The 16,515-nt window shown below is 40.2% G+C and overlaps 1 protein-coding gene across 12 annotated transcripts in view; it reads right to left on the bottom strand.

The window, feature by feature from the left end:
- The window catches only part of CTNNA3 (catenin alpha 3), a 570,905-nt gene that overhangs the window by 203,265 nt on the left and 351,125 nt on the right, over positions 1–16,515 (bottom strand). For all 12 annotated transcript variants that reach the window (XR_013986138.1, XR_013986139.1, XM_081004919.1 and 9 more), the window contains one exon: positions 7,656–7,748. Coding sequence is in view for 10 of the 12 variants with exons in the window: in XM_081004919.1 (XP_080861045.1) it covers positions 7,656–7,748 (93 nt within the window). In the remaining 2 variants the exon portion in view is untranslated. The remainder of the gene's footprint in view (positions 1–7,655; positions 7,749–16,515) is intronic.

Here is a 16,515-nt window from a genome sequence, read left to right as displayed (position 1 = left end):
GTTGGCTAAACTTGACATGGACAGACAGTCTTTTAAATAGAGAAAGCCTCCCAATAGAAGACGTGTCTTCTGAAAGAGTCATAGAATTGTAGAGTTGGAAGGTGCCCCAAGAGTCACCTAGAGCAACTCTCTGCAATGCACAGCAATCTGTCCTCTCAAGAAAAGGGCACCCTCATGAAGATTCTTATTCCTCTTTGTGCCCCTCTCTTCCACCCACCACACATTATCACTGGCCCCAACCTGAGGCACCGTGATTCTAAGCACGTCCTACCTTGTGTTTAGTTTAACAGTGTTAGAAAGGAAATTAAGAAATGTTAAGCGATGTAAGCAACAGGTATATAAAAAAAATCTCCCTAATTAAAACAGCAGCTCCCTTCATTAATACTCAGAATGGTCTTCGCAAAAATTATTTACCTTTCTATATTTAAGACATGTTTATATTACTAAATTATTTGCATTTCTAAGCTGTGTACATAAAATAGATCCATAGAAAATTGGAAAAGAAAACAACAAAAACTATTATAAAACCAGAATAGTATATGCCTGTCAGGGAACTGCCATCGGAGCTAGAGGCGGAGGGAAGGCTCCAGAGGGATGCCGGAGAGGGTCCCAGTAGGGAGAGAGGCAGCCCATCTGCTGGGGAAGGAAATCAGCGTAACACCAGTAGAGAAGGGGGGCAGATGGGGGAATCGGAGAGGAGGCTCCAAGACTCCTCGCCAGAGACCAGCGGAGAGAGTATGGGTACTCCGCTGCCCACACCCTCCCTGTGCAGAAGGCTTCCGCGCAAGGAGACTAGGCGGAGACTAGGCGTCAAAGAATTTTTGTGCTGGAAGAAGTTCAAGAAACGCCCACTGACGGATTCTGCCAGCGACTGAGACAGCCACGAAGCTAGAGGCTGTCCAGTCAGAAAGGGTTCAACCAGGTAACCTAGCCAGGAGTGGCGGCAACTTACGCACGAGCAACCCCTAAACCCATTACAATGCCAGTCCTAAATATGCTATACTGGCAGAAAGTTGCACTGATTTCAGCTGAACTGACTTCCAATCAGTGTGTGTAGGATTGTGGCAACAGCCATAAAAATAGCAGTAAAACATTTTTCCTGCTTTTTCAAAATGTCATTTCCACTTTAATAGCACTATGGTATGTACCTTTAATTAATATCCTTATTGAAAGGCTGGAAATGGCACTTAAGAAAATGTTGACATTGTTTGAGACACTAACATCTGTTTTGCCAGTTTTAAGGCAGATGGTTAGTAGTTCACTGACTCTCCACTTTACCCTATTATTTCTGCCCTTGTTGTGTACTCAGTATGTGTAGAAAATAGTTTTGGACAGAAACTCTGTCTAGCAGCACTCTGCACACATCAGGAGATTCAAAATGGAATAAAATTGTGATCATTTCAATTACTTTGATGAACAACATGCATGACTCTTTAATCATGACATCAAGATCTAGAGAAGAAAACCAAATGGATACCTGACATTTAGTGGAATGAAAGCAAATATAATATACAGGAAATTGAGGTGCTTTCAGCTCCAAAAATCCATAATAACACAAACAGATGTTTGAAACTCTGCATTACCTAGAAACCAACATATTGGATGAATAATTTTGCAGGATCACATTGCTTCCAAGTGATAGCTTTTGTACAGAATAATTTTGCATTTTTGTCAGCTTACATAATTATGCTTGCTGGAGACATGAAATAATATGTGTACAAACTAGAGGAGGCTCAACAATTCAAAGTTCAATAAGGGCTAGGAACAAAGCATAGAAAGAAACTGCAAAAACAACAACATCCCAAACAACCATTGATGGCTTTGGGATGGAAATGAAATATTGTGCATTTATAAATGAAGGTTTACAGCACAAGCTTATATATGTTTATTCGCAAGTAAGAGTTCAAAGGGGCACACTGAGAGGTGATTTGGTATAAGGGGTTGTCCAAGAGGTTGTTATTTCATCCCACCGCTTTTACTGGGAAAACCCAGGGTTGTCTGTGGATTGGTGTTTGTTCTGATTCAGCAATAAACAGTGGGGTTTCCTGGGGAGAGTAGTGGGACGAAAAGAAAATCTCTTGGACCCCTGCTTAGAAATCATGAGACAAACGGAAGAAATTGTGGGACAAAGGGAAGACCGCAGTTGCAGATACTATTGTTATTTAAGGCTTAAGTGGGATATCCAGACATTGCATAATGAGTTGTTTAAATAGAAAACTTAGGCCTGCAATTGTGCGGAAGAGGTTAGACAAAACCCAGGATATACTAGGGGAACCCAGCGAAAGGGCAAAGGAAATCCCAGGATGCAAAGAACAATACATGACTGTGGATCTGTAATAACTGTTTCAGTCATTACATTTGAACTTGTATCACTTAAACACAAACACAATAATATAATCAGACTCTACTGAGGTATTTACCATTTGTGTATCCAGTTGTCGTTCTTTCTCTCTCCAAGGAGCTTAGTGCAGCATACGTGGCATTATTTCATTTTTATCCTCACAGCAGCAGCTCTATAAAGCAAGGTACTGCAGTGTTGCGGGCAGGCTGCTGGCTGCCTCTTCACTGCAGCTCAGAGATGAGGAGCCAGAACTCCAGAAAGTGTGCTCCTGTCTCACACCCCTTCTCCTCTCAGGAGCAAATCCCCACCATTCACTGAAAGAAATGCCAGCGCTGGATTAAGCTGCAGTTAACACTACCCCTAATTCTGTTTTAGAAAGGATCTGAAACCATAGATGAATGTTTGCTTCAGATACTGGTGAAAATGGGAAACTTTCTTAGCATTAGCATTAACTACAGTAAGATCTGTGCCTCTCAATTGCATGTGGCAGGGTGGGGTGATATTTGCTGCTCAGTACTCAACCCAATAAATAAATGTTTAGGAACAGACCAGGGCAGGTGTCACATTGGTGGTTGAGCCAACCAGGGTTTTAGGACCCAAACAACTACCTAGAATGTTGTCTGATGATGTTGGGTCTCCTTAAGAGGCAGACATGGAATCATTGATTTAGGAGGGTTCCCAATAATCATCTATTCAAACCCCCTGCAATGCAGGAATTGCAGCTAAAGAATCCCTGACAGATGGCCATCAAAATCTCCATGGAAGCAGAGTCCACCACCTTCCACTGTCCAACAGCTCTGTCAGAAAGTTATTCCTAACTTTTAATTGAAGGACAGTTAGTGTACACAAGCATCATAAATGTACTGTTCCGTTATGACCATATACGACCATTTCTGGCTAGAAGTACAAAGAAAATGCCATAAACGGCCAGAGAAGTAATGCTTGGAGGCAGAGGAAAAGAAAACTAGATTGTGTCTGCAACACTACTCTGACTCCTGCCCTAAGTAGCCCCAACCCAAAGGTGAACAGTTATCTGAGAAAAGCATTTTAAGATGGCGAAGGAAATGAAGCTTTTGTGAATGAAGGACCATAGTACTTCAGATATACCAGATACCCAAGCAGAATTGCAGGCAGTTTCAGCTTTCTTGCTATAAACGCTACATATTATGTAGCAGAAGAAGCAGTGGGCTGGTGAGGTATAAAGATTATGGCGGCATACGGGTGGCACAATAAGTTCAGTTAATTAAAGCCACAGTTGGATTGTGGTAAATCTCAGTAAAAATGTTCCAGCAGCATCACTGCTCTTTCAGCATGGCATCAAATTATTTTACACATTTATTGGCCACTTTAGGACTTCTCCCATTTCCTCTTTGTAGCAATAAATACAGCTCTATTTATAGAGGGCTGTCTAGGCCATTTGCCAAGTAGGTTTCATTAATATTCTGAAAAGACAAAGTATACTTCTTTAAAGTATTGTGGTTGGTGTCTTAATAGTCACATAATATTAGCATGTAATGTTAAAAATAATTACAGCATATAGGGCTCTCAAGCAGCAAGACAGGATGACATTAAGAAAAATATTACTGTACATGAATATGCTGCATATTTGTGCTTTCATAAACCAATTGCGGATGTAAGGATAAAAACAGATGGCTGTACCAATATGCCTATATTATTAAAAAGTAGCTCTGCAAGCTGGAGAGAAGAGCTAACATTTCCTATGACTGCCTGCATTTCACCACCGCACTTCAATATGACTCAAATTGTAAGGCAGCCCCCACCCTCCACAGAGGCATGTAAGACCGTCAGCCACAGTGGGTGGGTAGAGAGGATTGCCAGCTTAGCCATCAGTGGCTGAGCAGTTGCAGCAGTATATCAGCCTTCCCAGCTAAGAATAAACCACTGCCTATTTCAAGCCATCATTTGCCATTGCCCCTATCTTTCCTCTGCCCCAGGCCCCAGTCCAGCAACAGAGGGAACAGTGACAACCCAGTGAGGATCCATTCTTAGGGCCTAACAACATGTTACATTAATGATATAATTAGCAATCATGTTGGGTTTTTAAGAAATGACATGGGCAGGAGGGTGTGAGGATCTAAGCCTCTCCTCCCCTGACATATTATCTGTGGAAACTGCCCCCTCGTATGGCAATTAGCATTGCAAAAAAAGTTTCCTTTGGTTTAGGGCAAGGTGACTAAAAGCAGGAGTGATAAATGAAGGCAAGAAGTGGTGTATCAATGCAATATCTACACACACACACACACATATATATATATGCGGGTGGCGCTGTGGTCTAAACCACTGAGCCTAGGGCTTGCCAATCAGAAGGTCAGTGGTTCGAATGCCCGCGACGGGGTGAGCTTCTGTTGCTCAGTCCCAGCTCCTGCCAACCTAGCAGTTCGAAAGCACGTCCAAGTGCAAGTAGATAAATAGGTACTGTTCCGGCGGGAAGGTAAACGGCGTTTCCGTGCACTGCTCTGGTTTGCCAGAAGCGGCTTTGTCATGCTGGCCACATGACCCAGAAGCTGTACGCCGGCTCCCTCGGCCAGTAAAGCGAGATGAGCGCCGCAACCCCAGAGTTGGCGACGACTGGACCTAATGGTCAGGGGTCCCTTTACCCTTTACCTTTATATTATTGTATAAAGTTAGGGTGAAAACAAAACTGAGCAAAACAAAGCAAAACTCTCACAAATGTATATCAACACATGTACACACAATAAATCTATGGTTGCCATATGTCTGGAATTTCCCAGACATATCCAGAATACTGCAACTGCAAGCAGTATCCAGGAGGAAATCAGCTAAATATCAGGGAAAATCCAGACGTATGGCAAAGCCAATGTTGGCAGTATCGTTTTTGATGATTTTCCTATTCTTTACTCAACAACTTTGGGCAAAACTTTAAAAAGCCCAACAAAAATCTGTACAGATTTTTACTTTTTGAAATATGGCAATCTTATCCATGTCTGAAAACAAAGAACAACTTTCTATATCGAAAGCAAATAGAGCCCATTAAAATAATAAAGTTGAATGAACTAATGAACACGTTTTGCAAGCAATATCCCCTAATATATGCAGTCTAGTAAACATTGTTTAGTTGGAGAACTGCATCACAAAATTCAGATAAATGTGAATTAGCAAGGATAGCTGTGGTTTGGTTTACAAATTGTTTCAGAAAGTGCACATCTGATAGATTTGGCTTTAAATGCATACTGAATCTAATTTTACTTTGTCGTACCCTCCCCGGCCCAAGTCTTATGAGCAAGAGGGTACTTTATTTCAACTCACCAATCCTTTTGCTTAGTAAATGTTCTTTCAACCCTCCTGGGTTCTTATTTGCCTCCTAAGGTTAGGAGGTCTAGCCTTCCAATAGTTCAAGCAATCTCTTAATTATTGGTATCCCGCTGTCAGCATACAAACACCATTACCTCTTGTTTACTCTGTCATAGCCCTGATAGATTTGCCAAATATGATACATGGTAGGAACAACAAAATTACTATAACAAAAACTAAATATAGTAGTTTCTTATATGACTGGTTTCTAATAACCGTGTTAATATACTGTGTATTCTGACATGCACTGATAACTATATCCCTAATCCTATCCTGCCTACTCTATCCCTTACTCCTCAACATCCACGCCAGCCACCCTTCCCTCACTCACGCCAAAGCAAACTGTCTTTTGCTCTCTCCACACACCTGTTCTGTCACACTTCACCCTCAGCCAATCAGCACACAATGCACTCCAACATCCCATCGCTCTCTCATCCCTGCTTTACACTCACCTCACCATGTTTTACAAGTATCTCCATACCTAACATGTACCCAGTGCTTTTTTCTGGGGGGACGCAGACCCCTAAACATTTTGTGAATCTTTGTACTTTTGTCCATTTTCTGTATTTATGTTTCCCAATTTGAACTATAAAATGGTCATCATCATCATATTATTTGTATGCTGCCTTTCCATAGTTAAAGCAATGCTCGAGGTGGCTTACAACATGACAAGATTTACATAATTACCAACACAACAAAAGCCATAAACAATAAATAAAACACATCAAAAGGTACACAACCAAATGGGGAAAATTTCCACAGAAATCATAAAATCTAAAACTAAAAATACAACATTAATATCAATAACAATTTAAAATGACATAGATAAAAATAAAAACAAACAAAAAAGGAGCCCTCTCTGTTGAGCAGCAGCAGCAGCAGCAGCAGCAGCAGTCCTTTATGGAGCCTGTCAGGCCCTGCCCCAAGCCAGGTGGAGAGAGGCAGGGCAGGGCCCTTCAGGCTCCCAGCAGGTCAGTCCTGGGCAGTGGCAGAAGCAGCAGTCCTTTATGGACCAATGGTGATTTTCTTGAATCAAAATGAGAGTGCCCCTAAACATATTTTTTAGAAAAAAAGCACTGCATATACCTTATATCTTTTAATATGCAAAGCTGTATAAGTCAGTCACAATGACAAACACCACACTACTACATCCCTACTCTAGAGGAATCAGAGGCGCAGCATAATGAAGAACCAAAAACACAGGCCATAAGTGCTTTAGTGGTGTATATTACCATACTGCTTAAGCTGGCAACTTGTATTGGCCCTGTAACTCTGAAAAAGAGAGAAACTCACCACAGTGACCTGTCAATTGTTTCTCGAGCACTCACTCTTCTCTCATTCCAGTATTCTCAAAGAAACATCTGTCACACTGCTGTTAGGTCTGGGTTGCAACAGATTGTCAACCTTTCATACGCATATGAGTCAAACCTGAATTTGCTGTGCCAGAGTATGCCCTGTACCACACATTGCAGATACAGAAGAACTGTCTCTGTATTGAAAACATGCCGGGACCCATGTGCTCTCTTATTATATCTAATAAATACATGCCTGGTAAAAATGAAAGGTTTTTAAATTATGTTGGTTTCTCCCCCTCCCCACCAAAAATAGTGTTTCCTGACCACTATCTATATTGCGATCAGGGCTAGCCATGCCCTGAAACACAGTGAAATAAGTTCAAGTCCCCCTAGGGATGACTGTGGGCAGGAGCTAACAAAGGCAGGCATCCTCCCTACCATTTTCTAATGGAATGACAATGCACCAATAGCCCCAAAGGACAACATGCTACTGCAAGACAAGCCACACTCTGCATTTTTGAATCTGTACGGTATACTGTTTGGAAAGACAAATAACAAAACATTCGTCTTTTAATATTTTTCTCTTTATGCCTATACTTTTTTCAATGACTCATTCTGACATTATATTCCTGCACACATATTGAACAGATTCTTTTAAAAAAATATATTGAATGTAAAAGTCATACCTGTGGGCACAAAGTCTCCATATGGCTGGCTGCTGTTTGGACAATTTTTATTCCTTCTTCGTTTGTTGATACTGAGCAAGCAAGATTAGCCACCTGGAGAAAAAACATTGACATGTTTGCATTTATCCCCAACACAGATACATAGTCCATAAAACATTTTTTTCTAGAACATTATTTTCACAAATAAGCATCCCATACTTGCGCATGACTTTGACTGCCCTCTAATTTCAGATAGTGTCCTCTATGTATTTAGAAGGGTGATATGCTAAGATGCCAATGACAAGTATACATTCTGTGCCTGTGGTCAACAGGAAATTTAAAATGTCAGTCATTATTGTTATATTGCCAGATTTGTATATCTCATAAAGAAATAGTCATTGTCATTTATTGCAACACTGATGGAGGGAGCATTCTCACCCAGAGAAAAGCTGTGTTTTGCTAAATAATCAGGATAATTATAGCACTACTAAGATAGCTCTTTTTTGCCATAGCCACACAAAACCCTGGGTGGCCATTTGTTCAGTGAAATGTTATAGATTGTAATAGTGACCTGTTGACATCGATGCCTTGATAGAAGCTGGCTCAATGATACATTTGATTGTGTGCTTTGAATTTTGCTTTAAACCACTGACACTTTTATCTGTCGAGTTGTGAACTTAAGTTATGACCTTTGATTGAAGAAATAAACCTACTGACAATAATGAAAAATTCTACAAGCAATAGTATCTTTTCAGGATATCAAATTTAAAACATAAGACCTAAATAAAGCACAGGTTGTCAGCTGGCTATCTTTGTTAAGCTAGCTGCCCACTAACAATTCAGAATTATCAGTTTATATTTCCTGAATGGGATGTAATGTTTCCTTAATGGCCAGTCTACACACAAGATGGGTTCTGAGACAAGAATTCTACTGGGGATCGGAGTCAGGGTTGTAGAAGAAGGGAAACTTCAATTTGGGCAAAGAGCCAGAAAGTAGTTTGACCTTTTGGAATCCAATGCAAGATTTATGAATGTGCCTCTTCCTCTAAGTCTTTTGGCTTCCACTATGCTCTGCTTGTATAGATATAGACCAGGGCAAGAGAAGTGGATCTCCCCTAGCCCTTGCAGGCAAGTTCACCAACCTATCAAACACCTGTTGTAGCAATGGAATCAGATGATAATCTGGTCTTTTACTGCCTTTGAAGCACCGCTGATCAGATGAGGCTTAAAGGGATTGGCTGTACAATCGAATTCCCCACAGGGAACTCTTGCCATGCAGCAAATTCAGGAGATTTGGAGTCATCATCTATAAATTATTTTCTGCAGGGATTGATTTAACTCAATTGCACAATCTCTACCTGCCCCACTCCTGATACCACAGATAACATCAGGTGTGGGGCAGAATGGCATGGTTTGGGGAAAACAACATCAAGGGGCCAAATTGGACCTACGTTATATAAATTGCAGATAAACAGATATTACAAAGACTGCACAAGTCTTCATTGGTCTCTCATTATAAGGAAACAAATTCTGCAAAGAGACCACTCCTGGAGCTTACTATTGCTCAGGGAAGCTGTCCAGAGTGGCTGGGGCAACCCTGCAGGATGGGTGGGGTATAAATAATAAAACAATTATTTATTATTATTATCACCTAGTGCACCCACTTTGTAACAATGTTTTGTAAAACTGAAACCATTCAAAAGAGGAGGTAATATGAATGACATTTAAACGGATAATGTTATGTTGGAAGGATGCAAAGAACTTCAAATCACACCAACGGCAAGATATCTCAGGAGTCAACTCAATTTGGCCCAGAAGGCCTAGGTGCAATATTATTTATTAACTGAAATCACAGTTACAGTCTATCAGTTTGCAACCATTTTTTTAATTTATCTGAGAAACCCTGATTTATCTAAGTTGCCTTTCACCTCTCCCCTAGTTTAACAGCCTAAATACTACATATTGTACTTGAATAGGATTGCTGCCGTGTCTCCAAACTAAAAACAATAGCCTTTTTGTTGCAAACACAGTGTAGCAAATAATTGTTTATATCCCTTCAATATTGTTCCTCGCTGCAGCTTGAAAAACCTTTGTCTATAGGAAGTCTATCAACTTCTGTTGATCAAAATGCTTTTATCAAAAACTGTAAGATAATTTGCTGGAAAAAGAGAAGACGGGAATTCTAACAATGCACCCAATCTGCCAAAATGTAATTACAGCTTCAGAATGTCTACAGTTCAGAATGCTAGCATATTTAATTATTATAAAACTATAAAATAATATCCCATGCATAATCATTCCCCTCTATCTTTAATTATCCCATTAGGGTACAATCAAGATGTAAAGAGCTAAGTTACTTGCCAATGCAAGAATAAGGCCATAGAAACCCAAAACATAATGTGAGATCACTGACATATTTGGAAATTTGTAGAATATTACAAGCAGAACATTGTGCTGTAATCTATATTATCATCTTGAGATACCGCAGACATGCCCCATGAAGAAGCAATCCATTGTTTCAGTGCTACTGAATCTACACAGCTAAGCAAAATACAGGATAATGGATCTCAGAATAACTCGTTTGGTAAAGGCTGCACTAATGCCAAAATTATTTATTAGCGCAAATAAGGAGATGCAAAATTGGAGATGCAGTGTGGATAGCAAAAAGCTCATATAGGCACCCAGTGCAATTAAAGACAGTTTCCAAGAAAAAGTAGATGATGATTAAAGGATCATTTATGTTTTTGGCAAATAACAGTAAAAAGGATTAGGAACACCAACTGTGAAACAATGATACCGAAGCAAAATTTAACAAACAAATTGTGAAGGTACAGTTTTAGAGCTTAGCAAATATATGGAGAAAACTGTTCATCTGGAAAACTATTTTCTAAGCAACAGATTAAAAAACACATTGAACTATTAAAGTATCAGCACCAGATATGTTAACACAGTAAACCTGAAGGATATACATAAATACAGGGATCTAGTTTTGGAAAGTAATAACTTAATAGTATTATCAAAGCAGACACCCAAAAATACTGTTAAGAAAAAAATTAATAGTTTTCTTAAAATAAAATAAAAGAGAGACCCACAGGTCAGATACTACGGATCAATAAACTTACATGTTTGTCAGAGACATTTCTTTTGTTTGAGAGACTTATGGGAAACGTATATTAATCCATTCACAAACTCAGGTTTATTCTTTGAAAAGAACAAGAAGACTTTAAAGACTCTGCTTGTACTGATTTACACAGCATTATCCGATTAAGAAATGAACTATTCCAACTGTTTTAATGCTGCTCTTGTGGCCCTTAATGGGATTTTTTATTACAATAGAAATGTAAGTTTTGGAAAGGAATTACTGGAATTTAAAACTGATCATGTACGTTGACTGTAAAGGCAAGGTGTAAATAGCTAGCATTCAAAATAACTAGAATCCGACGTATTAGGCGACTGGGCGTATAAGACAACCCCCCCAAATTGGCAGCTGCCAATTTGGGGGGTCGGCTTATACGCCCAGTCTTATATGCAGCAGCTTCGCTGGGCAGCGGCAGTGAATGGCGGGCTCCACTCTGCTCCGTGCCGGGAGGAAGATGCCCGGCAAATCCGGCTTAGCATTGCTGGGCAGCTTTGCTGGGCAGCTTCCTTCCACCCACTGCCGCTGCCCAGTGAACCCATAACTGGCGTTTAAGACGACCCCCAACTTTTTAGAGGATTTTCCGGAGTTAAAAAGTCGTCTTATACGCCGGAATCTACAGTAAGAGGTAAAACCAAAGTTTCTTGATCAAACTCATATTCCCCCTCCTTACGGAATACTGAGACCTATAATATATTCTATTGCATGTGCAGTAGTATAAGCTACAGAAATTAAAATAGGACTCAGCAGACTTTAACATTATTTTGCTCCAGGTGGATTTGACCCAGTCCAGGGCTGCCTTGACCCAATCTGGAGAAATCCCAGATTGTCCTGATTTGGTTCAGGATCTGGGATTTGTCTGGACTGGATGCACAGCCCTATCATTAGGACTTTATAGGTATGTATGAACTAGCACTTTGGGTTATACCTAGAAACAAACTGAAAGTCATTGCAGATGAAGCAAAACTTCCAAGCAGACAGCCAGTCTAGGGTAACAAAGATATAGCTATATCTTAGCAAATATTTTAAAACATTATTTAGTATGCAGAATTACTTGAGTCTTGTTAAATGCAGCAGTGTTAAAATATATTGAATACTCTGTTGCAGCCAGTCTGATGTTAACAAACTTCAGACAAAAAAAGCAGTAACAAAGCTTAGATTTATGCAGATGGAAACTGCAGCCCTGACAGATAAGATGATTAAAAATGCTTGCTTGTATTAGAGTAGCATTTGCAGCTGAGGCATAAATCTCGAAGATATCCATCATTATGGAAATACTTCTTAAATGGGAGAAAAGGGGGAAATTGATAACCCAAATGGTAGCTTAAAGTCCAGTTTGGGGTAGAAGAGAGCACATTAGCTGTGTTAAGGTAAATTCACAGAAGCAAAGTTCCCTGTTCCATCCTCCCCCTTGCAGCCACCTACACCCATGGAAAAGCTTCTCTGGTGGATTGGGAAGACCTCCCGAACTATAGGTGATGGGGCACAGGAAACCCTTGGGGAAGAAAATGAGACCTAGATCCTAAGCAGTGGTGCATTCCTCAATCAATTCCAACCTTCATGTGCATTTCCATCTGGAATTCCATCTGCTCAGAGGAAAGTCCCACTGCATTCAGTGGGGCTTACTCCCAGGTAAATGGGGTTAGGACTGCAGCCATTCAAACAGATGAATGCCACAGTCAAGCTTACCATTGTGTTCACTTAAAATATCGTAGCTGTACACATACTAAAAGTAATGCATAACAAAAATGTTATGAGCATCAGCAACATTCTTTTATTTCACAGCATTTTCTTTTTTTCCCTCCAGCTTTCTTTTACACTTGAAATTTCTTGCTGCATTGAGATTCTCACAAATTAGATCTTGCTGAAACAAATGAAATTCTATTGAGGTCCATGATAAGCTGAGGTGAGTTTTATTCTTTCACCTTTCACTGAGATTGCGAAAGCAAGATGTTAGTATTTTATGTGTTTCTTTAATATAAAGTAAAAATAATAAAAGTGGATTTACCCAATCAATATTTAAGCAGCTCAAGTTAGGAGACATAGGTGAGAAAAGACGACACAGCCATTATACACACAATAATACACGCAAAAGCATGTGACTTGAACGAGGGATGCTTCTTTGAGAGCTAAAGCTCCGTTCCCCCTATTGCAGGCTGAATCACAAGAAGTATATCACCATGGGGTGGGGGACAACCATATTAAATGAGACACAGGACATTGGTATTGGGATGAAATAGGCTACAACTTTATTGATTACAGATGTAAACCGATTTTGGTGAAGGCATTGGGTATGTATCCAAGATCAACCAACCCATGTGCTGGTTAATAATAGATGGGTTGACCCGAGGTCACCCCTGGGAGATACATCGAGTATGAGGCTTCCTCCAGAGCCACCTCTTGAAGAGCTGCTATGACCCAATCAGTCCCTGTGTGGGCTCCCAGACAGCACTACTCCTTCCCAGACTCCTTCAGTAGGCTATCCAGATGTTAAAGATCCAGACCCAATGCCTTAACCACCAAAGTTGTGACAATTGCTATGAGGAAGGTGAAAACCTGCAGACAGGCCAATTAGTCTGCAGGGAAATATCTCCCTGGCCCTGAATATGGTGACCAAGTATTCCATAGCAAGGTCCTAACAAGTTCCAGCCCACTTATCTTTGGGCATGACCATAACATGATAGAGCAGGAGGGTGGGAAATCTGGCATTGTCCAGAAATAAAGGCCAAAGCCTGGGCACCACTCCCTTTTATAGTAAAGAAGCAGAGCTCGCTTTGGCCAGGTCTCCACCCACACCCAGCCTCTCCAGCCCTGATGTGATTGGACCACGTCATGGACCTCAACATGTTATAATTGTGTGACTAGAAGGGTAGCCCCAATGTTCTCCCTCCAACCGTATGAACTATAAACCCCCTAGGGTCCCATGGTCTGTGGCATAGCCGCACCAGGCAGCAAAGCCCCCCATATCCCACGAGTAAGTGGCTATTCCCAATGGCTTCTTTACTGAAAATTGCCCCCTGCAGCTGCTTTTCCCTAAACAGATATTATTATTATTATTATTATTATTATTATTATTATTATTATTGCTGTGTGAGGCCCTCCTGCTTTGCTTCAGGGCCCCCTTTGGTAGATCCAGCCCTTCAGTTCAGATTGCTTCATAAGGGGCTTGCTTTGGACTCCAAATCCAAAGCAATATCCAGAAATATCCAGAGCTTTGGGCTTTCCATTGACTTGCATTGGGAAACCAAACTGCATACCCTGCAAGTGCCACCCCCCAACAGGACATCCCATTTTTTTCTGCCGATATCTCATCCCCACAAAACACACAGCACCCCAAGGAAAGGAGGCAGGAAGTAACATTGGGGGTTGGGTGTAATGCAAGATCATACATTCAAATTTATATGCATCTTTCTCATTTAAACTATAACTTCCAAACTCTGTATGACAACTGCACTGACAGAAAGTCTCCCTCTGTGTGTGTGTACTAATTAAATAGAATGTCAGTCAACCAAAGGCGTGGTTAAAGAGGAACGTTCCACCTATTAATGCCCATCTCTGTCCTTACAGATCAAAATGTCTCTTAAAATAGAAACTGGTGTTTTTTTCTAAATATGTGTTCAAAAAACACATATAAAACTAGATAGGTTTAAGCTCCAATTCATAGTTTTATTATTTTGTATTTGCAGAACTTTAGAGATGACTTTGCCAGGCCAAATGCACACACTGCAAGTCATGGAACCCACAATACAGCACTTTTGTATTATTTATTTTCTCCTCCCAATAAGTTTGTGCCCCAAAGAAAGTCATTCCACATTTCTGTATATGCTTAGGCTCAGCTGACCTGTTATGGCCTCCTTTACCATTGCGCAGCTCAATGCAAACAGTGACTGCTGTGGTCTCCGCTGAATACTGAGAATTTTATATCTCATTTAAGTCAATTATATTTGGGAGCACTTTGCAGGACCAGATCAATAATGTCAAATCAATAAGCTTTACATTCAGCATAAGCTGTCTGAATTGCACATTTAATCTTAAGCATTTGACAACCAGAAGTTTACAAAGCCAAATATTTTGTCTAAGAACTATGTTTCTTTAATCTTATTTACCAAAACTAATCCAACAGATGCCCAGATATACTAATTCCACCCAAAAGGATAAACTACAATCTGTGTGTCTTTGATAAAAAGTACAACAGCACACCTTGCGGTAGTTTGTGCTGGAAATGCACTACCACTGATCTGGCTAATCTTTAGCATGGGGAAATTATAACCACTGAGCATGTCTAATTATCTAATCTTAAAACCCTTAGGATTTATCTTTTTCTGTTTCTAACTATGAAATGTGTCCCCTATTAGTAGAGAGGCATAACTACTCTCACAGAGATCCAGCTCTGAGGGCCTTCTGGCAGTTCCCTTATTGTGAGAAGTGAGGTTATAGGGACCCAGACAGTGGGCCTTCTTGGTAGTTGTGGAACACCCTCCCATCAGATGTCAAGGAAATAAATGACTATCTGACTTTTAGAAGACATCTGAAGGCAGCCCTGTATAGGGACGTTTTTAATGTTTGAAGCTTTAATTTGTTGGAAGTTGGCCAGAATGGCTGGGACAACCCCAGATGGGTGACATATTATTATTTATTATAACAACAACAACTTGGAATGGCATGGGATCCCTCCTGCCTTTTGGTTTTGAATTTCCAGAGCATATCTATTACACAAGTTCCTCTACAGGGCAGAAAAGAAGTTCATGAACTTGTTACCTTCCAATAAAGCTGAGCTTGTTCATGACTTAGGAAGACACTGTACAGACAACTATTATCAGTTCTATTAAAATTTGCTTTCTACTGCATGAATTTGACAAGGTTTTATTTTGTTGCCATTTTAATGGAAACAAGAACATTTATATTTTATGCATATAAAATAAGATGAAGTTCCTGAAGGGTAAAAGTGAGAAAATGTGATGAGTTCGAGAGCATATAAACCTATCTGGCAAAACAGCAATATGCTGTATTATTACACCTGAGATGAAAATGGTTTAAGGTATAACGCCAGGGATATTTTAATTTCTAAACAGTAGTTTTCTCATTCTCTGAAGTTACTTAGTGAGAAAAAACAACCAGAAACTAAAGGATATACGAATAGCATTTAAAGCTTCAAAATACAACAATGCTGAGCAAAGAAAACAAGTTAACATTTGGAAGAAGCCTTTTCAGAGGCAAGATCAAAAGCCACGATATGTAGGAAGACCATATTTTATCTTGAAACAAGGAGACTGATATTTTGATTGTTTGAACATTTATTTGCATTAGTTTTTTGCTACCATAAACAAAAGCTATTGTTGTCATTGTATATCATGTAAGTCAATAATAACTGCTTTGGCAAAGGTATTTATCCACAAAGCAGTACAGTGGTGCCCCGCAAGACGAATGCCTCGCAAGACGAAAAACTCGCTAGACGAAAGAGTTTTCCGTTTTTTGAGTCGTTCCGCAAGACTATTTTCCCTATGGGCTTGCTTCGCAAGACGAAACGTCTTGCGAGTTCTTGCGAGTTTGTTTACTTTTTCTTAAAGCTGCTAAGCCGTTAATAGCCGCTAAGCCGCTAATAGCCGCTAAGCCGCTAATAGCCGTGCTTCGCAAGACGAAAAAACCGCAAGACGAAGAGACTCACGGAACGGATTAATTTCGTCTTGCGAGGCACCACTGTATATTGTAGACCCAAATAATGTATCCAGATGCACTGTTTTATAC

This window comes from Podarcis pityusensis (genome assembly GCF_964106645.2).
Source record: "Podarcis pityusensis genome assembly, chromosome: 5".
NCBI lineage: Eukaryota > Metazoa > Chordata > Lepidosauria > Squamata > Lacertidae > Podarcis > Podarcis pityusensis.
Note: the sequence above shows the minus strand (reverse complement) of the source record. Positions and strands in the feature narration are given on the sequence as shown.